Source organism: Triturus cristatus, chromosome 6 (genome assembly GCF_964204655.1).
Source record: "Triturus cristatus chromosome 6, aTriCri1.1, whole genome shotgun sequence".
In the NCBI taxonomy this organism is placed as follows: domain Eukaryota; kingdom Metazoa; phylum Chordata; class Amphibia; order Caudata; family Salamandridae; genus Triturus; species Triturus cristatus.
In genome coordinates, this window is record NC_140589.1 from 128,580,225 (window position 1) to 128,602,479 (window position 22,255).

The following is a 22,255-nucleotide window of genomic DNA, read 5'->3' on the forward strand; positions in this document are numbered from 1 at the left end:
TAAGACCTTCAGGAAAAACATTGCAGTCCAGGAGCAAAAACCAGAGTGGGTAACATGTTTTAGCCCATTGGGTGTAAAGCTTAATTCTAGGCTTTTATGGCTCCCCCTTATACACAAAGCTAAAGCTGTCCTCATCCATAGTTCAATGGCTATCATTAAAAAACACAAAGCTGTCACATCCAAAGTGATTTCTCCAGTCCTTGAGGTCTGCAAGTACAAGGCCCAAGCAGCAGCTCTATATGAGGCTGAGTTGTGAGGTGTAGATAACCTCAGTCAGCTTACATCAAGTGAGAAAAAGTCTATAAGGAGGTTACTAGGTCTCCCCACATTAACACCATTGATACTGCACATTGCTGTCCTGAGACCTCTGCTCTATTGAGTAAGACTATGGGCTTTGCCGGAATTGGTCATTATAGAGAGGGACTAAGGGAATTGTTGGAACTTGATAGATTCACCACTTTCCCCTGATTTTGCCATGTCCAGATCTGGTCTGGTAAGCCTGGTCTTTCCTCCTTTTGGACTGATCCCCAAACTTTAACATGAAACTCAAAAAAGCAACTGAAGCAGATACTTTAGGAGTACGTTCTGAGTTCTCTCCCTCAAGACCCTGGATTAGGCAGGTTAACCACACCATTCCTCATTGTTAAGCCGAACATAGGCTTTGTAAAGAGTATCTCGATGTTCTCCAACCTTACTTGGTAAAAACGCTGTATATGAAATTTTATTTGCACTTTATGTACCTTGCACACTACTGAAAATCTTGCACATGTTGTATTCTTCTGCACAGCATTCACCAAGCTCAGAAGGAAATGGATCCGCCCAATTTGCCGTAAATTGGATTTAGGAAACAGACGCACTGAGAGTTTTAAAATATGACACAACCCCCACATAGTTTTTAGTTTAAGCAGATATATGTTCGCAGTAGGATTTTCATAAAAACAGAGGGGATTGAAATTTTAACTGTTTTTTTTTCATTTTAATAGCTTGTATTTTACAGAAAGAAGGATTGTTTGTGAATGCAATTTATTGACATCCTTAGATTTGCATTGTGTGATATACAAGCTGTATATGCTGATTTAAAGGTTTTTAACTGAAATAAAAGCTACTTGGCTTGACTTTCAGAGCATGTCTGGTCTTGAACACCCATTCCTGACCTTGTAGACATTTACTCTCATGAAAACATATATACAAGTAAATATTTTACAAATGTAAAAGTATGTGCAAATAACTATCAAAATACAGCGTGTTTTTGTATAACAGCATAAACTGATCTGACATGAGTCATGACAGTAATAAGTCACTTTGTGCCTAAAAAATACAATTCCCAAACTCCAAGTATATTTATCCTCAGTGAGCAATGTTGACCAAAGGTCCTGAAATTAGAATAGGTACATCAACAAGGTCCTGCTTTGGGTAACAGAGCCCAGTGGGATGGATTAGGAGCATAAGTTACTTTAATATTTATGGATAGGTTTATATATCTAAGTGTTGGGTGCTTAGCAGAGAGGAAAATTCGACGTCTTGTAAGCTTAACGGAGAAATAATGTATTCAGAGAGTGGTGTATTCAGATGAAGGACTCGAGTTTCCTCTTCTGCACTCGGTTTAATGTGCCAACCTTTAGGTTGGTAAGAAAACAAAACATGACATTAACATTACATTCCTCTCATCTGAAATTCTACTCTTTCTCTGAATGTTTTCAAATGTCTCATCAACATTGTTTAAATGACATTAAACCACAATTGCTTCTGCATTACATTTCATCTCCTACAGAGTCCAATAGATTTACGTTTATTTTTGATAGTTATTTTATTGCACTGCCCTAGTGCTGCCTGATTAACTTCTGGCTGTGTGTTAGCTATCAGCAAGCTGCTCCCCATTTACTTGTAGTGTAGTATTCAGGAGAGAAAGTGTCTCACTTGCAATTTATAGGCCGATTTGAAATACTTCTTGAAGCTAGCATTTATTGGAGCAGGCAGCAATAAGTTTGTTTGCTGCCAGTTAGCTCTAGTTGTCTAGAGGGAACCAAAAACAATCATGGCAAAATGTTTTAAATAACCTGCAAGCCTGTTTCCTTAAATGGGTTTAAGGCAGCTCTCCCCTCAAACACAATTATGGAAAAAATGTTCAAAGTGCATAGTATAGCACTGTTTTGATTTAAAAAACAAAAAGTAGCTAATAGGAAAAAAGGGTCTGTAGACATTCTGGAGCAGCTCTTATTAAATATTGTAATACTCCAGCATCTGCTAGGGTACATAGCAGCAATATGTCTTCAAGAAAATATTGTATGTGTGAAGCCGATGTGCACCTTATTTGAAGACAAAAAAGAACGCAAAGGAGACATAGGCTTGCGCCATGCAAGATGCAGCAGCATCATTTCTCAATTCTGTGCCAGCACATAATCCCCATCACTGCGATTCTTGTGCACGTGTCAGTCAAGAGTCCTTCACAATGTTTGTGGAGCTAATCATGTTATAATCAATTTATCAGATGCTGGGCTTGTATGTGAGAGTACTGCTCAGGTGGGGTCAGTGATGCTCAAACAGGCCAGTGCTACTCATTGTGACAGGAGACACTCGCTGGGCCTCTGGGCTGCTCTGGGTGCCAGGGATACTGATCAGCAAGTGATGAAGGTAACTTATGGTACAGGCTTGGACCTCCCAGATTAGTAGCATCCTTTAGGTTGCAGTCTCTGCACTGCCCCAGTATGAAAAGAATGACTCGTATGTGTAAAACAAATCTAATTGGCTAGGAGTTATAGCACTATATAGTATGTAAAGCCCCACTGTCATACAAGAAGCATGGGGGCCTCGGCATGGGAAGTGCAGCGGCTTGCTACGCACCACATTTTTCTGGTATGTAAAGAATCATTGCCCCCTGCAATGCAAGCATGCACAGTGCCCCGGCACTGCACCATCATCATGACTGACTCCACCATGGCCTCATGTGTGCAACACCACCATCATCCAGGAAGCCAAAACCCCATTACAACCAGCATGCAATCACCCTCATTAGCACCCTTCCTTTCCCCTCAGTCCCCCTGCCCCCAATATCACAGAGGCCTGGACTGTGGTGGTGGTGGGACCTAGCCGCAAGCACTTGGAGCTCCATGCCCCATGCAACAAGAGTAACCAGTGCTTGCTGCTCAGTTTGCTATTGTTGCCATGGGTAGTAGCCTATGCTTCCTTCTTTCTCTAGTCTACACTGTTCTCGGTGGGAGGCTAACTGGGCCACCTGCTCAGATATCCCACAGGTGACATCTTCTGTGCACGAGGACATGTAAATGTGTTGTAGCACAATTAACAGATTGCTTCTGGTTGAGAGATGCCAAAACCAATGTGTTAGATGCTATGCATGTGAGCCTATGCACGCGCCAGACTCAGGGCACATGCGAAACTGCATGTGTGCCTCAGAATGCATGCTGATTCTGCATGTGGGTGAAGCATGCCTGTATATAGCGCTGTGTTAATGTTTGTCTGCATATTATTGGCCTGTGTTAGATTCATTATGTGGGTGGTACCAATTGAGTGGGTTGTGCATTGGCGGGACTCTGTGTGTGGTGATGAAGTGTAAGATTCTGTCACTGCGAGACTAAAGGCCTCTGTAAAACTCTGCCTGTTTTAGACTGTCTAAGGCTCTGTTCTCATGAGTGAGTAAAATTCACTGACTGTAGAACACATTTGCTTTCATGATACTCCCATGTGGGAAACCTTGTCTCTGACCTCCTCTTTGCCTGTGTATGATGGCCTGCCTCTGTGGGAGTCTGTCTGGGCTTGACTCGGCTTTTCTGAGACTTGTTGCCAAGGCAAGATTGCCTCGTGTGATACGCATTCTCTGCCTGGGATTCACTGTGGGACTCGGGGCCTTTGAATCACAGACTGTGCCTGTGTCACACTCTTCCAATGTAAGCCTGTGAGAGATTTGTGTGTGTGTGTGTGCGCGCATGTGTGTGTGCGCATGTTTATGGTTTGTGTGTTATGTGTATAAGAGTTTGTGTTTGTGTTTGTGTTGGAGAAACAGTGTGTGGGTGTGCGTTTTGTGTGTCTGCCTATGTCAGCGCGTGTACATGCCAGTCTATCTGAGAGAAGACCACATTATGGAAAGAGTAAAATGTGCCTTCACAGTGTAGCTTTCAAAGATGCTGGTAAAAACTACACCTAAAAATGGAAATTAAAGAAAAAAAAACTGCCCTCTAACGATTCACAGTTGTTTTTAAGAATCCCTACTCATGCATTTAACATCGAACTGTGTGCATGTGTATGCACTAGTATATGCAGTACCCTTAAAGAATGAGGGCATCATTACGAGTTCGGAAGTCCTTGGGACCGCCAAACCCATAGTGGATATGCATTGGCAGTCGGGGACCGCTGCACCAGTGGTCCGACCGCCTTATTACAAGTACAGGGGTCCGACCATTTTGGGGCCGCGGCAACTGCCAAGGAACCACCTTCTCTGGCTGTGGCGTCATGGTCTGGGGCACCAATATACTTGCCAGTGCCGCTGTGGCACTGCCATGCATATCTTGAGTTTCCCCACAGTCACCCTTTCCATAGTGGTGAGCCCGCCATGAAAAGGCTGGCGGTGGGGAAACAAAGTGGTCCCCTGTTGCCTCGGTTCACTGGTATGCATGCAGGGGACACATGGTGATTCCTCCTGTGTGCATGCACACCAGTTCCTGCACAGCATGAACTAAACTGTCCATACCATGCAGGAACTTGCTTTGACGTTCCCATTGCGGTGCATGTTTCTAAAGCACTGCTGTGAGAATGCCAAAGGAAGTTGACTTGGCATTGTCAGAGTGGGGTCACCCCGCTTCCACACCGCCAAAGTCATAATCAGCACCTATGTGTCAGGAAAAAAGTTTATACTCAAAAGTCCACTGGCAGTGCTACCGAAGGTCAGGGGACCAAATATCAAGGCTTTATAGTGTTGAATCCATCTCACGCCTCTTTCATTCACCACCAGACACTCCCTGCATCTTTTTCTTAGCCCTTCAGGTAGCCGCGGCCCATGCAGACAAGAGCGGTAGGGCCAGTTGGGGTGCGGGGGTGATTTCGACAAACGACAATGAGGGCAAATTACATAAATAATAGATTTTCCATTGTCGTTGTCGATATTCCCATGCCCCCTGGCCCACCGCTCTTACCTGCACGAGCCGTGTCTGCCTTCAGGTTCTTTTTCATCCCTGCTATCACCGTTTGTCACTCTTTTTCCCTCCTTCTCTTCCTCTTGTTTTCCCCTTGTTATATTTTTCACTCTCTTGCTCCCCGTTAAAGTCTGACGAGGAAGACATAAGTGCCAATCCCCCAACATCAGTGCGGATGTTCCCCAAATGAAGCCCCGTACATCTGTCAGGATATATTTCATCAGATCGGCAACCATGCCATGACCTTCACATTGACAAACGCGGTCTTCAAAATGTCCATTCCCTCGACCAGCAGTGACACCGAACAGGAAGATTTACTCCAGTCCAAGTAATTTGGGATTTAGAGCCAGGTAGAGGTCACTGTGGGTCGATTTAATGGCTGTCTCCATGTAAAGGTTTTGTTGATGTAAAGGTCTGTCACTGAAATGGTTGTCTGCGTGAGGGGGAGCCCTGTCTAATTCTAATTTATGTGCTACAGGCCCCCCCCATTGAAACACAAACCTACAAAGTACTTAATTAAATAAGTGAGGCGCTACTAGTGGGAACTGCAGTGTGGGCCTGTTTATCAGGGTAGCTCATACTGCGCTATTTGTTTAGAAAATATCCCTAATAAACAACACTAATTAAGAAGGCATGTTATGCCAGTGCTGTGGGGAGCAGCCACACAAGAGAGGGTGAGTCACTCTGTTGTGTTCTACTGATCATGAATTTTGTTGCGAGGACGCCGCTTGAGTGAGCCACAACCTTGCCCTATTGTGTATGTTTTTCTGCCTTTGAAGCACATGACGTCTTTTTCATTCAAGGCATTTTCTTAAAAAGCAAATACTCATGTATTGTTAATGGATACGAGGTGTGCCTAGCAATCAGTGCCAAATCTCTTCGGTTTGACGCTGCCTTAAACAAAGGAACATATTTACTACATTTTAGCGCTGTGTTTGTGTCACAAAAGTGATGCAAATCGATGCTAAATCTTCTTTTACTAATTTACTTTCCAGCGTAGCGCAAAGCTGTGCATAGTGCTGCTTTGCATTACCTAGTGCCAAGGGGACAGACCATGGGTAATGTATGGGCGTTCCCATGCAGCCACACAAGACTTATGATGCTGAGCCCTATTTACCTGAAAAAATAGACAAGGTTTAGCAGCAGAACATATTGTCACTTCAACCAAGCACTATCACGAAGAAATGCTTTCATTTCTCCTTTCTTTTCTGACTTTGCTCTTGTGCTGCACTGTACAACACACATGTAAGGTAGGAAAAGTTTTAAGGTTAGTCTAAGCATAGTATTTTGTACTGGAAGGGTACCCTTCCCATGCAAAACCTATGCTGGTCTCGTGTAGGCACCCATGCACATTTCTGCACTAGGGAGAAGAGTGGAGAGTGCCATATTTATGTGAATATGGCGCTCTCCTGCTCCCTCATTCTCGTGCAGCGCAGCATTTACGGCTACTGCACTGCACTGCATAATTATCAAGTTAATCTGAGCTTAAATGTGAATCCAATATTTTTGCTATACCGGCCATTGTTAGTTGCATACCTCTGTTTCTATGACATTGTTTAAAAGTCATCACCTCTGACTCATGCATAAAACAGGGAACATGATTCCATGCGACATTTTTAGATTCACCCACAAATCACCAGCCAGATAAAAAATGAACTGGTGCATGTACAATTTTGCTCTGACCTTTGCACCACTATCTGCACTGCACAACGGAGGCTAAATGTCACTTTGTATTATTTGGTCAATGCACATTTCGTGTTTACTTTTATCAACCTGTGCAGACACTGGTCAATAAATCCACCAGTGCCATATATGTAGGCTTTCCTGTTTTCAATTTCTATTTTTAGTAAATTCTGGTGGGGTTTTTTCAGTGCTTTCAATACCTTAACAAAACAGTGGTTACACATGTTTAAGCCATTAGAAACAACAGGAACAGTGTTTTTTCTAGAATGTTTTGCTTTTAAATATTGCTTGCTTTCTGCACTGATAGTGCATGTGAATCGACAGCGTGTTTACAGGGGTTTTGAGGCCCAAATACATTTTTAAAAAACAAACTGACTGTAGTGCATCATACAATACTTCTTTAGTGAGTCTTTGGTAATGCATGCTCGCTCTTTCCTTCCTATTTGAATGTTTATCTGTGAAAAGACCATCTCAACATTGGCACTTGAGACGGGCAACTCCAAAACAGCTAGTACACAATTTGCTAACTCGGGCCAATGATATAGCTTTCCATGCCAATACTGGTGCACATGAAGACTGTGATTCTCTAGGACATGTTCTGCAACATATGGGTTGAATTGGGCGCATATGCCCTCAGTTATTGAAGCAGTCAAAAATAAAGCAGTACTTTCAAAGTCTGGAGAAAATTCGGAAGGGATCTAGAACTTGTGCAGGGTACCTCAGTGAGGCTTCATTAACTTCAAATGCCATGGTTGATGAAGGGACATTTCTATGCATCATTGCAAGCTATTTCCCATAGACTGTAAAATAACATTTCCTGAATTGCTCCTCAACATTTCTTTGCTTACCAAGTGCAGGGAATTCTAACATAGAGCATAGTGCAGTGCCAAAGTCACGAAAGGTGTCGCCCCGCCTACTCTCAAGGAGTTGTTTCACATCTACATCAATTACGCTGAACAATTGGCAGACAAGGATGTTTTCGGACTCTAGTATTTTGATTATGTCCACAACAGCAGTCATATTTTCCTGTAAAAACCCAAGCATGCAATAGACTGTACTTTTTTCACAACACTATCAATATGTGGCCAAAGATCATCAAATTTCTTGCCTTCGGCATCATCACTAAGCAAAGATTCTGTAAACGGTCGCCACATGGGTAATATATCATTCACAGCCTCTAGGACTGAGAACCACTGGCTAAATGATACAGTTAGGATGACTCTCCTTGGTGCCATACAAAGCACAAAATGAGAAATATTTGAATTTTAGTTCCTGGGCGTAACAAAACAGTGAACCAGAATGGACTACAAAACCAAAAGTATTCTTCATTCACTCTGAAGATTGTCAAGATTCTTTCAGCATACCATCTAACAAGTGGCAAGGATCTCTTACAGGGAAGCACTTCAGCTCAGGTAGTGATTTTGACGGCTCATCATACAACTTTTTCATATGTGTAGCTGAATTACTGCAAATACAAACAAGATCACTCCAATCTTTATTGAACTTGGTAGGAACATTTTGCAGCAGCATTCCAAGTGACACTGCGTTCCATGTTTACCAACCGTCTGGTGTCATGTTTTCACCACTATCTCAGATGGTTGGTAACAACACTCTTTTCACATATACCTGTCACTACACCTTGCATTGAATGTTTAAAGCCTGGGGTGTTTGGCAATTCACCTACAATCAATACTGACTCGCTACAAAAGGGGGCAGATGTATCAAATGATTTCACCCATTCTCTGTCTGTGGGTAAATGCAATGGTCAATATTGGGAAAGATTCCTGTGAACCCAGCCATTTTACCTATCAGTGAAATCAAATGTAGCCAAAATATCAAATATGATATTGATATTTCCTGGTTCTCTACAGTTTATAAAATAACTAAATAAGACCTAAAACATGCTTCTAAACACTGCATCTTTAGACCAAACACCACAAAACTGAAAAAGACAGAAGGAAGAAGAAACAATAATTTAGTGACATCCGTAAACAACAAAACTCAAGCAGAGTAATGTTAGCCCAGTCTTTCTTGCTGCTGCCTTGTATAACAAAGTTACATTGTATTGGCCCCTGCAGGAAGAAATAGAAATGACTCTTTCAGTCATCTTTTCCTTTGTTTGAAAGGCACTTAGTTTGTGGTTGTTAAGGTGTTTTTTCAGTGTTGATATGTTTACACTAGTGATGGCTATTTTCCTTTCGGTGGGGTTTTATCAGTTATTACAGGTTTAAACCTAAAACCAGATAGCATACATATATGTAATTAAAAAATGTTGGTTCTTGGTACAAATTGGCTCAGCAGCAGTGCTATCAATACCAACTATATCTATTAGTTGCTTAATCATTTTTCGTATTTTAGTATCAGAAATTGGTTATCAGAAGCATGCTTTTGATAGATAAAACTCAGTTTACTGTTTGATCATCCAAATAATCGATATCCATTACTCAATTGTGGAGAAGTGTGGCTCAATGATTAGAGCGGCAGACCCTGATGCAGAGGTCTAGCCCGGGACCAGGGTTCAATTCCCCGCCTCGGCGGGTCTTGGGCTAAAAAATTCCACAGACCTGATAATTCTTGCCTCGGTGCCATTCCAATCATGGAGTCCCACTCTGCAACTCTGGGCAATAGCTTGCTTAATCTCCACAACAGCCCCCACAACGCTAAGGATGCCTGGCCTCCACCTTGGGGGTGCCCAGGAGTGGCCGCCTCACAGGGAAAGCCAGGATGGGTTCCACAGCGGTATTCGTACAAGTGCCTTGAGACCCTTGCGGGTGAGTAGTGCGCTATACAAGTATCAATTTACATTTTACATTTACAATTGTAAATGAGAACTAAATACATTTGCCCTTCTATCAAGAAGATATATAATGTCACATGTTTAAAGTCAGTTACCATATATCGAAGGAGGTACATTTTTTCTGTATAAAATATAAAAAGCTTTTGACTTGTCTATAATTTCAAAAGTTCTTAAATTAATGGAGTTCCATCTTTCATTTAAAACATTAAAATGAGGCCTTTTTCTAAAATGGCATACCATTCAAGCTCTTGTATTCCAGAATCCTAACAAAAATATTGTCCTACAAATATATTTTATCCAGAATATCGACCCCCACACACCACAGTCTCATGAAGATACGTTTTCTATAGGTAAGCAAAGATTTATTATGCTATGTACCTGGTTTTTTTTAGAAGGAAACTATATAGAGGCTAGTATAGATTTACTATTCCTAATCCCACACCTATGAACTTGAAGATCCCTGTATGTAGTCAAGGTACATAAATATGGAGTTAGAAAAAGTAAATCTATACTTATATGTGTACACCTTCACTATGTTGTAAGCAGTCGACATTCTGGATATGACATTTTTCTTAAAATATATTTAAAACTCGATATTCTGGTAGTCACCAGTCAATCAGTATCAACATTTCACATTTACCTGTAGATAAGGACTTCATCATCGGAGCAGTTGTACTGCAGTTGATACATTTTAACCTTCGGGGCAGATTTGCTCACTGACCATTTGACCAATGCTGAGGTAGTTGATATTTCTGACACCGCAACCGCTCTCTCTGGTGCAGTTTTCACCTCCCCGCGGTTGGAACGAGTCGAGCTGGTGATGTCAGAAAGTCGTGATTTGGGTGGAGCTGTTCGGCCAGTTCCATTGCTGAGGTGGGGGAGCTGTATTATTGACAGCTCAATGTTTGCAGTAGACTCTCCAGCGGCATTGTCGGCAATGCATGTGAACGTACCATAATCCTTAGAAGTTGTTATGAGGATATCCAGAGTGCCATTGTCGTAGATGATTGTTCTCGAAGAATTGGCAATGATTTGATCATCTGGGGCCACCCAATGTATGACCGGAGCTGGATCACCAATGGCTTTGCACTTTAGTGAGGCCGTTTGCCCTTCGAGCACCAGCAGCCTGTGAGTGTGTTGTGTAATAAGAGGGGGTTCACACACAAACTCCCCCTCTTGAACGTGCCAAAAGTATTTGCCTTTCAGAGGTGGGGGAGAAGCACATGTTTCCATATCATCTTCCCTTTCTAGCCTCCGTAACCACACAAGCTCACAGTTGCAATGCAGTGGGTTGCCACCAAAGCTAAGTGAGAGGGGAGGCGAAAAAGGGGTGGTTTCAATGTCATATAGTTGTGATCTTGCAAATATTGCATCTGGGGGCAGCTTTTTAAGTCTGTTAGAAGTCAAGTCCAATCTGGCCAGTTTGTTCAGATCTGTAAATGTGCCCTCTGTGATAAAACTAATAAGATTGTGATCCAAGCTGAGCTGATGCAGGTTTACCATCTTCCTGACAGCTTCCCAGGGAATGCCCCCCAGATTGTTATAGGATAGGTCCAAATCTTCTAGAGTCGGTACAAAATCCTCAAAGGCCTCATCCGAGATGCTGCTCAGCTGGTTATTGTTCATGATCAAGTGCTGGAGATTTAAAAGACCCCTAAATATGTCATCCCCAAGGCTTGTCATCCGGTTGCTGTCCAAGTGCAAAGATCGCAAGCTCTCCAGATCAATAAAAGAAAATGGCTGGATATAGCTGATCGTATTCCTGGATAGGGTCAGGTCCACTAGCCCTGTCATGTTGGCAAAATCTTGCCTGCTGATGTTTATAATAAAATTTCCCCCAAGCCTCAGTTCCACCGTCCTTCGGTCTATGTCTACAGGAACAAAAAGGAGGCCCTTTGACGGACACAGCGTTCCCAGCGACTCTGACAGGTTTTGGCAGACGCAGTATTTTGGGCATGCGTTGATCACAGCTGCCATTCCAAACACCAGGATACCGCAGAGCAATTTTTCCATCGTAAATCAGGCGATGGCACCTGAAACAAAGTAAACACAAGCCATGCTTTTATCTTATGCATTTACAGGCAAATGTATACTATTAAAAACTGACATTTCACACTGTTTGTTTATTGGGTGTTTATGAGGATTTCTACACCAAACAAAAACATAGTAATAGAAAGTATTCATTATTCAATTCGCAAAATGATAGGGTACCATTCCTGTCGCTCATTGAGAGGTCCACCACTCATAAAATGTCAGCAAACACCGTCATTGATGACGGAGATAGAGATGAAAGTTGAACCTTCAGTTTGAAACATCCTACAGAGGAATATGACACTTTACATCGCGGTTTTTACACCGCGATGCAATCACAATGCAAGTTGTTACAACGACGTGCGCTAGATGGCACGCTGGACTTAGGAATACTATGATTTACTATTCCAACTCCAGTGTGTGCAACACTAGGGAAGGTGTTGGAATAGTAAATCAAAGTATTCCTTAGTCTAGCGCGCCATCTAGCGCAAGTCGTTGTAATGACTTGCGTAGTAATAGCACTGCGTTGTAACAACACAGTTGTTGTAACGACCAAGGAATAGTTTGATTTGTTGTAACGACCTCGTTGTGATTGCATTGAGGTGTAAAAACCGAGATGTAAACGTTGTTTACCCCTACGGAGACATCCTTACACATGGAACACGTTCACATGGGTTTGGTTGGCAAAAGGCAGAATGTGCCATCTAACTCCTTTACCAGCACTGCAGTGCGGAACTTGTTACCCTCCCAACCACATCACCTGCACTCACTCACTCACTCACTCACTCACTCACTCACGTTAGAGAATGTTCAAACAACCATTCATTATGAACATTTAGAAATCGGAGACCTAAGTCTGACTGAAGAGCCAAAGGGCTAAGTAATTTGTAAATATAGAACCATATAATCAACTCCCAAAATAACACAGCCAAATCTTCCATGAGCATCTTCCCTAAAAACACAAAACTGATTTACAGCCCACGGTGAAGAGAATTTGTTTATAAGAAAGTTGTCCTGATGGATCTCCTTCTAATGTCTACTATTAAAGGTAAAGGAACAGGACGCATCTTTGGATAAGATTGTCACAGAATGTAGAGGTGGCATTTCATCAAATCATTACGGTAACGGAAGTGAGTGAGCCCTGTAAACCTCTGTTGGCATCACAGGAAGTGACCTTCATTAATCTTTCAGAGAGTAGATGGGATATTTTTAATTCCATCTGTATTGAATGCACAAGGATGGAGCATGCTAAGAAACACTGGATGATAGAAACTCCCAAACTAGCAAAAACTACAGGCTTACTTACTGTTAAAATAGCAGGAGTCGATTACAATACTGAGGACAAATGTTTGGTGCAGAAATAATTAACTAGCTAACCGTTGTGCACCATACAAAGGAGCGTGTGCTAAGGATGACGAAATGCCCCAGTGAACTGGTTCAGAAATGGAGAAATAACGTGTGGTGTGGTGGAAATGCATTTTTTCCAGCAAGGTTTTGGCATCTTTTCACAAATACTCATAGGAAATTTTGTTATGGGTCAGATACCCCGAATCCAAAAGTTCCAGTACCTACTGGTACCCAAGGTATTGATTCTTCCAGGTACAGGAACACTCATGTCGTATATTAATGCATTAACCATCAGCACACTACCTATCTGTATGTGACACTCCTGGAACAAATCAGTGAATCACGGTTTCTAATTTTAGTATGAGTTAGGAATGGGCAGGCTACCGAAATACCCTCAGAGTGCAGCAGGTTTTCCCATGCACTTTTTGTTCCTCTGCTCACTTCTGAATTAAAAAAGGATTGCATACTCTTGTGTGGCCCCTTATGTAATGCCCACTTTGTGAGTGCATATTGCATGCCCGTACAATGTAAATGGGGACCACCTTTGTATGGGAGAAGGGACCCATGCAAATGAGGGTATATGAATGAATGAATGAAATTGGATTTCTATACCGCATAGCTACCCTGAGGCCTCCTAGCGCTTGTGGAGCGAACAGACAGATAGGTATGTCATGCTAATGTGAAGTACTGAAAATATGAGTTTTGAGAGGTTTTCGGAAGGCCAGTATGTTTGGTTCCCCTCGGAGGGTAGGGGGGAGAGAATTCCAAAGATTAGAGGCATTCATGTTGCACATCTTAGCAAAGAGGGTCATAGACAGTACATTAACTAGATAGAGGAGGTCCCCGAGGTCCCCTATCAGAAGAGTCCTGCCACAGAGTGAGAGTGTTTATTCCACACTATGGGAGTGCTGATTCCACTCTGTAGGCAGGCTGAGCTGCTGGCATTCAAAGAGGGAGTGGCAGCTTAAAATAGCTACTCCACCTTTCACAGCAGCACTATCCTCGGTGCAGGCATAAGCTCTTAGAGTTTGTGTCTAGCGGAGTGTAGCAAAGATAATGTGGCAACATCTACCATTTTTCTTGTGTACTTGCTGGGCACATTTCAGTAGCCAAGCGGAATGGAAAACCCATTAATTCATTCTGATTGGCTGAACATGTGGCCAATCACATTGCTGTTGCTTTAAAAATGTGATTGGCCACACTTTCAAACAATAAGATTAGGACCTGCATTAGGCACTTTCTGATTAGCACCCATCAGCCAATCTGAATTTAGCCCTGAGATGGACTACTCAGTCTCATGTGCAGGACAGCAATCCTGCAGATTTCCATGGTCCCTTACACAATGTCATCTGCTGTTCACGTGGAAGGCAGATGTGAATCCCCAAAAAGGCAGTATGCTCAAGATTAGCTTCTGTTAACCACAGACTAACCACTCTCCATGCACACCTCTCCTGGAGAGAGTACAATTTGTTAGGCGAGTTTATTTCAATGAGAAAGAATGCAAGAACAGACTAGATCTAAGCACTCATTTTGGTAATATGGCACTAGGAGATTAAAATCAGACTCTCCTCTTTCAAAGTCAAAACATTATAAGAAATATGACGGAGAGGACAGCTGTCTGTGGAGTTCTTGTAGATAAAAGAGGTCTAGTGGAATGAATATGAGGCTTTTCCTTGGCGAACTCCATCTGCTGATCTAAGAGCATCATTAAAAGAACCAGGAAACATTTTTGTCAGAATAAATCTCCCTTAGACAAAGCCCAATACAAAACCATAGCTCACACTAAATGCAATGTGTGTGGTCTCTCAATAATCATATTAACACCTAAATGCAAAACGTAATTAAACAAAAAACACATAGTAAATAAAACCAATAAATTCACAGCTGCCTCAATCAAAGTGGTGATAATAATAAGATACGGAATGCCATGTGTTATATGATGTACAATATTTGTAATTGCATGTGTTTCATTACGGGTGAGGTCGTCGGCATTGCATTCTTTTTGAGAGTTATGGTTGTCAGGCTATTGTACAAGATATGGAGGATTGTGCTCCTGACCATAACTTGCAAATATGAGTATTTTTCAATTTTGATTCATAACCATAACTGAACTTTACTGTTTTTAAGTGAATTTCTGAATTTGTATTAAGCATAATTTAAGGTGTTATCACCAAAGCCAACCATAGTTTCACTTTAATACATTTTTAGTATATATGTTTATGCCATGTCAGTATATGTGGTCAAATAACAGGATGTTGTTTAAATTTTACTAAACAAAGCTGCATTTACATATTTATTAATGCAGTGCAAATTATACATTTGAGTTTATTACCCCAGTATAGCAAATGGTACATGGGAAAAACTTGTTTTACTGCCTCACAGAAAGCATGTAACAGTTCCTTTACACAAAGAAACAACTCTCCAGATAGTCACTACATTTCTTAAGGATTTACCTCGCTGTTAAAACAAATGTAAATAAAAATGCAATGGCATAAACGATACATGCAAAGGCACAGAGTATAATATAGTATTTATTACCATTGTTGAGTTGTGAGTCATGGCCCCTCCCCCCACTCATCAATGGCATTAAATCCATGTTTATCTCCATTCATAGTATTTCGTTGTACATTTGAAATATTATATTTTTGTCCAAGATCAAATATGCTGGGGGGAAATCTCTGTTCCACTGCATGGCTTCTGTATTGAACGAAGGTTGACAAATCATAGCAACCCTACTAGTTTAGGGCTTGCAGGTCATCACCCTTTAATGTTCTTCCTGGTCATTTGTAACTCACACCTCTCTGGGTCAAAGTCATAGGGACATTGATTTTTGTCAGTCAGATCAATATACTGTTCTTGAAATGACATGCCCATCCTTTCTATGTAATTGAAGATGTGATGTATAGAAGACCTTCATGTGAAATACCATTCCCAAAGATGCGCCATTTTTTTATGAAAGTGACAAAGGTTCTTGAAACAGAGGAACTCTTCTTTTTTGGAGCCTGATGCTATATCTTATTGAAACTGCAGTTACATGTCAGAAGGCCTTAGTGATAATTCCTGGTGATGGTACCTATCAGTCAGACATTGTCGTCGTAGATTCTGAGGACAGCTTTGTAGTGGAATGTGACATATCTCCGGACAGAAAGTAACTGACTTGGATAGTTGATAGTTCTTTGCATTGCTGGTCCTATTGGTTGATCACAAAACCTGCCTGTGTTCCACTCTGAAATGCAAAAAATGCCTTCTTTAGTTTAGACTCTTTAGTTGATGGGCTCATTCAAATTGTTTTAAAGAAAGTTGAAAGTCTACAAATTGTTCGTTCCCTGCTATGCATTGACAAGATTTATCCATTTGGGGAATTGATAAAATTCACCAGGAAGTCTATGCAGTCCACAAAGTTTCAGGCGCATTCCTCCTTTAAAATTAATCTAGAGTATAATTACCAGGAGAGACTATTGGTAGATCGAGTGTAGATTTCGTTTAACAGATTAAATAAAATTTCCTGAGTGCAAAACTCCTTGCCCCATACAACTCTACGCGTTTACTGAAACTGGTTTGTTTTCATGTGTAAATGGGTGGACAAAGTTATCAGGAGGCTCTGCGAACCTGCGAAAATACTACTTGTGCCCTCATTGCAAGTGGCCTCTTTAGTCTGATTGTAACAGAAACGGAATGTGCCGTGCTGGCAGTCGGAATGTGCTCATTTTCACGGCGACTTGTGCTGTGGGCCAGGTACAGGGCCTCAGCACAAGCTGCAGGGTAAAGCAGCACCTTACAGTGCCCATGAAGGACGTGGGCCCTATTTGGGCCCCCCAAAGTCGGTTTCTGACAGCCTTTTAATGGCAGTCTTCCTGTCATGAAAAAGCTGTCAGAAAGGTACATCGTAATTCCGACGACTGTTCCTGCCTCGGCACCACTTCCATTCGGGACTGTGATTCTGACCACCACCCCGTCGGGATCATATGATCCTGTCAGAGGCAGTGGTCTATCCACAGGCAGTATAGGGTTCTACCGCCAGCATTTTAGTGCGGCTGCCGGACTGAAGGGCTGTCGGCGGTGGGACTACCCCGAACATCCTGTTGTTGGTGGTCCCACCGCCATAGTAATGAGGCCCATAATTTCCAACTATCTATGCATGAATAGTTCTATAGTATCAATTCGGATACCTCCCATTCAGCTAAAAACATACTCATACATTGACAATGCAATTACATTCACACCTATCTCACATATCAATAGACAAAGTTATTTAAAATATCATTTCAAGTTTAAAATCATTAAAGCACAATTCTTATAAGGACATCATTGTATGATTTATTTGGATAATGTGATAGAATAATTGAAGTATCACAAAGGTGTAGTGGTGAAGGTTACATAGGTTCACTTGAGATGTTCACTTAGGAGGTATTTGAACTGTCAAAAAAAAGATATAACAATTTTTTATAAAATCTGTGGACAGACAATGAAAGTATTTTGTCTTCATCCAGATATCTTCTGCCTAGAGAGGTCTTTCAGCCCTGTTTTTGATGAAATATGGTCCTGAAGAATGTGCACTACATCTTGACTTCAACACGCAAAGGCTCTTCGACCAGCCTGAGTGAAATGTTACATCTAAGATAGCACGGAGATGCTTATAGGAATTGACCTTCAATTAATTTTCAACGTGAGATAATATTTTAAAGAGTATTTCCTAAAGAAATAAATATTAATTATGTTCGATTGCATGGATTCATGAAATAAAAATGCATTAAGTAAAATCATTAGTCTGACCACAGTTGATTCAGTCATTTTGAGATACACTTTTGATAAAAAGTGTTTGTTTATCTTTTTCCGCTTGGCCTTAAAGTGTCTGGTAGCTTTAGTGAGGGGGTACCAGAAAATGTACACATAAACCTAAATTATTCACTAACATTGTCAAGCACACTCATGTCAATTGTTAGGTCCATGTAGGTAGGTGACCCAGTACCCATAATCTGCTCCCCAATAAAAAATGGTTTAATAATGTGGGAAGTTTGTGCCCCATCAGGCTTGTTGACTTTGTAAAGTCATATGCATTTTGTGTGCAAGGAGATGTTTCCAGACTGTGTACTCAAACAGAAAATTGATTTGTGGTTGAAAAGAAAGTTGAAAAGTAGGAGTGAAAAGATTTTTTTGAATAGAGCTGAACGATGCGCCCCGTTTCTTGGCATCTAATCACTGTATTAATTAATTGATTACTTAATAAATGTTTGCACATGCTTATTCATATGTCTCGTGTAGGAGCAGCATGTCACTCTTTGGGACCATCGGAACTGAGGGCTGAAGTTTTTCCAAAGTTTCTAAGTTTGATCTTCCACCATACTTTAGTGCTTGACTCATCAGGGCAGAGGATGATTGCACGTTTCTGGCTGTGACATAGTGGGTTGTTCATTTGTCGTGGCCGCCTAGACCTTTGCCCCAATATACTTTATTATGTTCACTCACCAAATTGGCGGGCATTTGCTATCTGAAGCAGACTGTCATGCTTCCACCAAGAGGAAAGTTTGGAGAGCGCCTTTTTCAATAATGTTATTAGAACTGGTGTTGAAGAGCAGGCATAGCTTGAAGAGGGGTTTCAGTTCTTCTATAGTTATACAGAGAAGAGCACGTTTTGTTTAAGAAATATTTTAACATGTGTTTAGAGTAACTCTTTCATTTTTAAAAGGAAAGTCTGTGATCAGAGTAGCTTTACCCCTATGTGGTTTACACAGTCCCAAATGATTATTTTACAGATTAAAACTTTGATCTCCCCTCTCTTCTAAGAGGGTTCGTGTGCTCTGTAACCTGTTTAAGGGACACAGAAGGGGTGACTTCACTTTCTGTGACCCACTTTTAGGGGTTAGTTAGATCATGAAAGCAGAGCATTTTAACCGACTCAAATAGGAAAGAGCGCCAGGGCAGCAAAGCTCTCACCGACTCATCAGTGAGAATTAGGCACACGTGCCCCAGGTCTTCCAGTCCTACCTCATCTTCCCTCAAAGCCACAGATGCTTCCACACTTCTGTGTCCCAATGTTTTAGATAGAGGAGAGACTGACACCATTAACCAGATGAATGACCCATGTGTAGGAATTGAAGGAGGTCTGTCCCAGGATCATAGAATCTGCAGTGGGTGGAGACCCCAGTGCTACTGCTGCATGTATAAGCCAAATGCAGGAAATGAGTGGAAAAGAGAGACTTATGATTGATTGTTCGTGTGTCCACTTGACGCCAACCTCCTTCTTCTTTCACGTATCACACTATATCACATTCTGGAACTTTCTTCCTTTGATTTTGTTTTTCTCTTTACAATAAGATTTTTTGCACTAACTTCAGCATATATTTTTGGGGCTGATGGTAGACCTAATAAACGTTAATTTGCATCACTGTATTAGTGATTTGCCTCTGTTCGGATCACACCGAAATACCTTTCAGTGGTAGGCAAGAAAGCACAGCAAAGGCGGTCCCTGTCCGCCGCATCCGCTGTAGTTTGACACATCTGCAGTGCTGGTTCTGAGTTGATTTATAGTTTCATCAATATCCTCTCCTCTGCTCACAGCTGAGCCCCTGCTGTTACTGTGCCTGCAGGGTTTCTTCACAGGACACCTCATCAAAAGCTCTCAAGGAACATCGACTGAGTCATTATTGAGCTCACCCGCCATTCACAGCCAGTCCCAGAACTCACAGAATGAGTACTGGACAAAAGTAGCTTAGCAGAGGGCATGCAGTTTTGAGATGGTCCCTTTTTATCCAAAGAACACTATATTCAGAACATAAAATAGTGCTTCATTTACATATAGGGAAAGTCCATGGCTTTTTAGACATATGTGTATCTACAAAGAACAATTTTGATTGGGAAATGCTCCACCTGGAGCAAGCTACTACCATGGCCAGATTTGAATTTGAGAATTATTGAATTTATTGCTACTCTCAAACTACTTACCTACCGGGTACGGTGAGGAGTTAACCATTACACATTGGTTTTCTCACGTTTGTGAAGTTCGAAGTCAGAAACCACCTCGGGACTCATGACAAGCACCCTGGTGTGAGGGGTGTTAATTCTGAACCATGTAGATAACCACACAGAGGATGTGGCGTTATGGCCAGGGCGGCCGACTGTGAAACTGGGGAACCAATTTCAAGTCCCGGCATCAGCTCAACATCCTGTGATTCTGGGAAATCACTTAATCTCTCTTGTGTTTAAAAAAGGATCTAAAGGATCAAAAATAAAATAAATAAATATTGACTAGAGGGGTGCAGAATTAAAGGACATTCCAGGTTGAAACCTGATAATCTTAATGAGACAAAAATATTGTCCTAAGTATCTTTTACAAAACTACCACCACATAGGATGTTGATTTTCTATTAGGCGAGCTGCACACCATAAGCAAGTAAATTGGCCCATCCCATATCAAGGCACTCTAATGATAACAGAATGTTGTGCCATTGCACAGAAGAGATAGCCGCTTTAAAAGGCGCAAATGAGACAAGGTCCATCTTTTATTCCCCAGTCCTCACCGGAAGAAAATAAACCAAAGTACATGAAAGCATACTCTTTGGGTGCACACCACAAATTGATGGGATTACCTACAGCATGTGCTCCACAAAGAACAATCCCTCAAAACAGAAACCACACAGCACAACTCCAATCCTGCATTACAGCATGTTACCTGCAAAAATATCTTGATTAGGAAGGGAACCTGAGGGCAGATGCTAATCACCTGAACGCCAGAAGACTAAGAAGGTAGAATTGTTGGTTGTGGCCTCCAGTTGAAGACCGGTAATTATGAGGGTAGTGAGTGAGGTTAACGAATACTGAGCACACCATGACCCTCATTACAAATGGCCTTTTAAAACCTTGGTATTTTCCCACACTGAGTTTGTACATTATTGGGTGTCCAGGTAATTCTGGGGGACTACTATGTTGGATTTATTTTCCTCTGTGCTGATTCACATGTTTTCCCCTAGAGTTTTACATATAAATGTTGGTTGCTTTTTTGCATAATGTGGTTCATCTTTCCAAAAGAATTCTATCTAACCTGTAAATGTGTCCATTGTCAGTACTCTAGCACTCCAAAGTGATACACAGCAAACTGCAAAATACCCCAATAAATAAGTAGCAACCTACAGTAAAAAACATAAGGCTACATTGATGGGGGAGGAGCCTAGCGCGCATCCAAGATGGTCGCGTGAGCACAGGGCTCCCCGGACCCTTTCTGCTCCTCGGAATTTATCCTGAGAATATCCTGATGTGGTTTATGGAATCTGGGAGATGAAGACCAGCTGAGCACATATCTCTTTTCAAAAATCAACTCGGACCTGGGAATCCTGAGTTGTCGTCGTCGGAACTTTTGGGACCCACCCGACGGAGGTGACCGGGGTGAAGGTGACCCGTGGGGCCGGGCTGCAATTGAACAACAGCGGCTTCAGCGCGGTGCCAGTTGCCGATCCACCACTTTCGGTTTCGGTTTTGGACTTCAGGAGACCAGCTGGCGGGTGCGCTCGGGGTGGCGAGGTGCTTCCTGGGCCTCTGCACGAGGTTTTCCTCCACCTGCCACTAGAGTGCCTATCGCCTCGGACCCCCTATACCGACATTTTGAGGTCTTCTTGCTGGTGCCCTTACACCTCTTGATTGGAGGTCCCCTTGAGTGACCGTGTTCACATGGGGGGCAAAGGGGGTCCCGAGGGGCGCAAGACCAAGGCCTCCCTCCGCGGGGGAGCGGTCCAGAGCAACAACATGGACCGCTACACCCAGGGCAGAGGGTCCCCTGGCGCTGCTGGCCTCCCCCCGGACGCTGCAGGGGGAGGTACGAACGTCTCTACGGAACTTTCCCTGCAGGACATTATGGGCGCCATTGCTGGCATCAGGGAAACCATCGCCACGCAATATGAGGCCCTGGCCCGTAAGATCGACACCGTCGCGATTGATGTCACCCTGATCCGGGCCGACCTCTCCAAAACTAACGAGAGGGTCCAGGCCCTCGATACACGGACCTCCACCCTTGGTGCGGAGGTGTCGGATCTGCGGGCCGCGCTTGGAGACATCAGGGTGGTCAACGATCATATGGCCCGGCGGCTTGAGGACTTCGAGGGACGGGCCCGACGCAACAACATCCGCGTCATAGGTGTACCGGAGTCCTCCGACGGCCGCCCGGTTGACCTCGTGGTCGAGGAACTTATCCTGCAACAGTTGTCTCCGGCTGGCCTAAGTAAGTTCTTTGCCGTGGAGCGGGCCCATCGAGTTCCGGGCGGTC

General features: G+C 42.5%; 1 protein-coding gene across 2 annotated transcripts in view; it reads right to left on the reverse strand.

Annotated features, from left to right (window-relative positions):
- LRFN2 (leucine rich repeat and fibronectin type III domain containing 2) overlaps positions 1–22,255 on the reverse strand; it is an 801,499-nt gene that overhangs the window by 229,298 nt on the left and 549,946 nt on the right. For both annotated transcript variants that reach the window (XM_085610350.1, XM_085610351.1), the window contains one exon: positions 10,265–11,657. In XM_085610350.1, coding sequence (XP_085466476.1) covers positions 10,265–11,637 — 1,373 coding nt within the window. In that variant the 5' untranslated portion in view covers positions 11,638–11,657. The remainder of the gene's footprint in view (positions 1–10,264; positions 11,658–22,255) is intronic.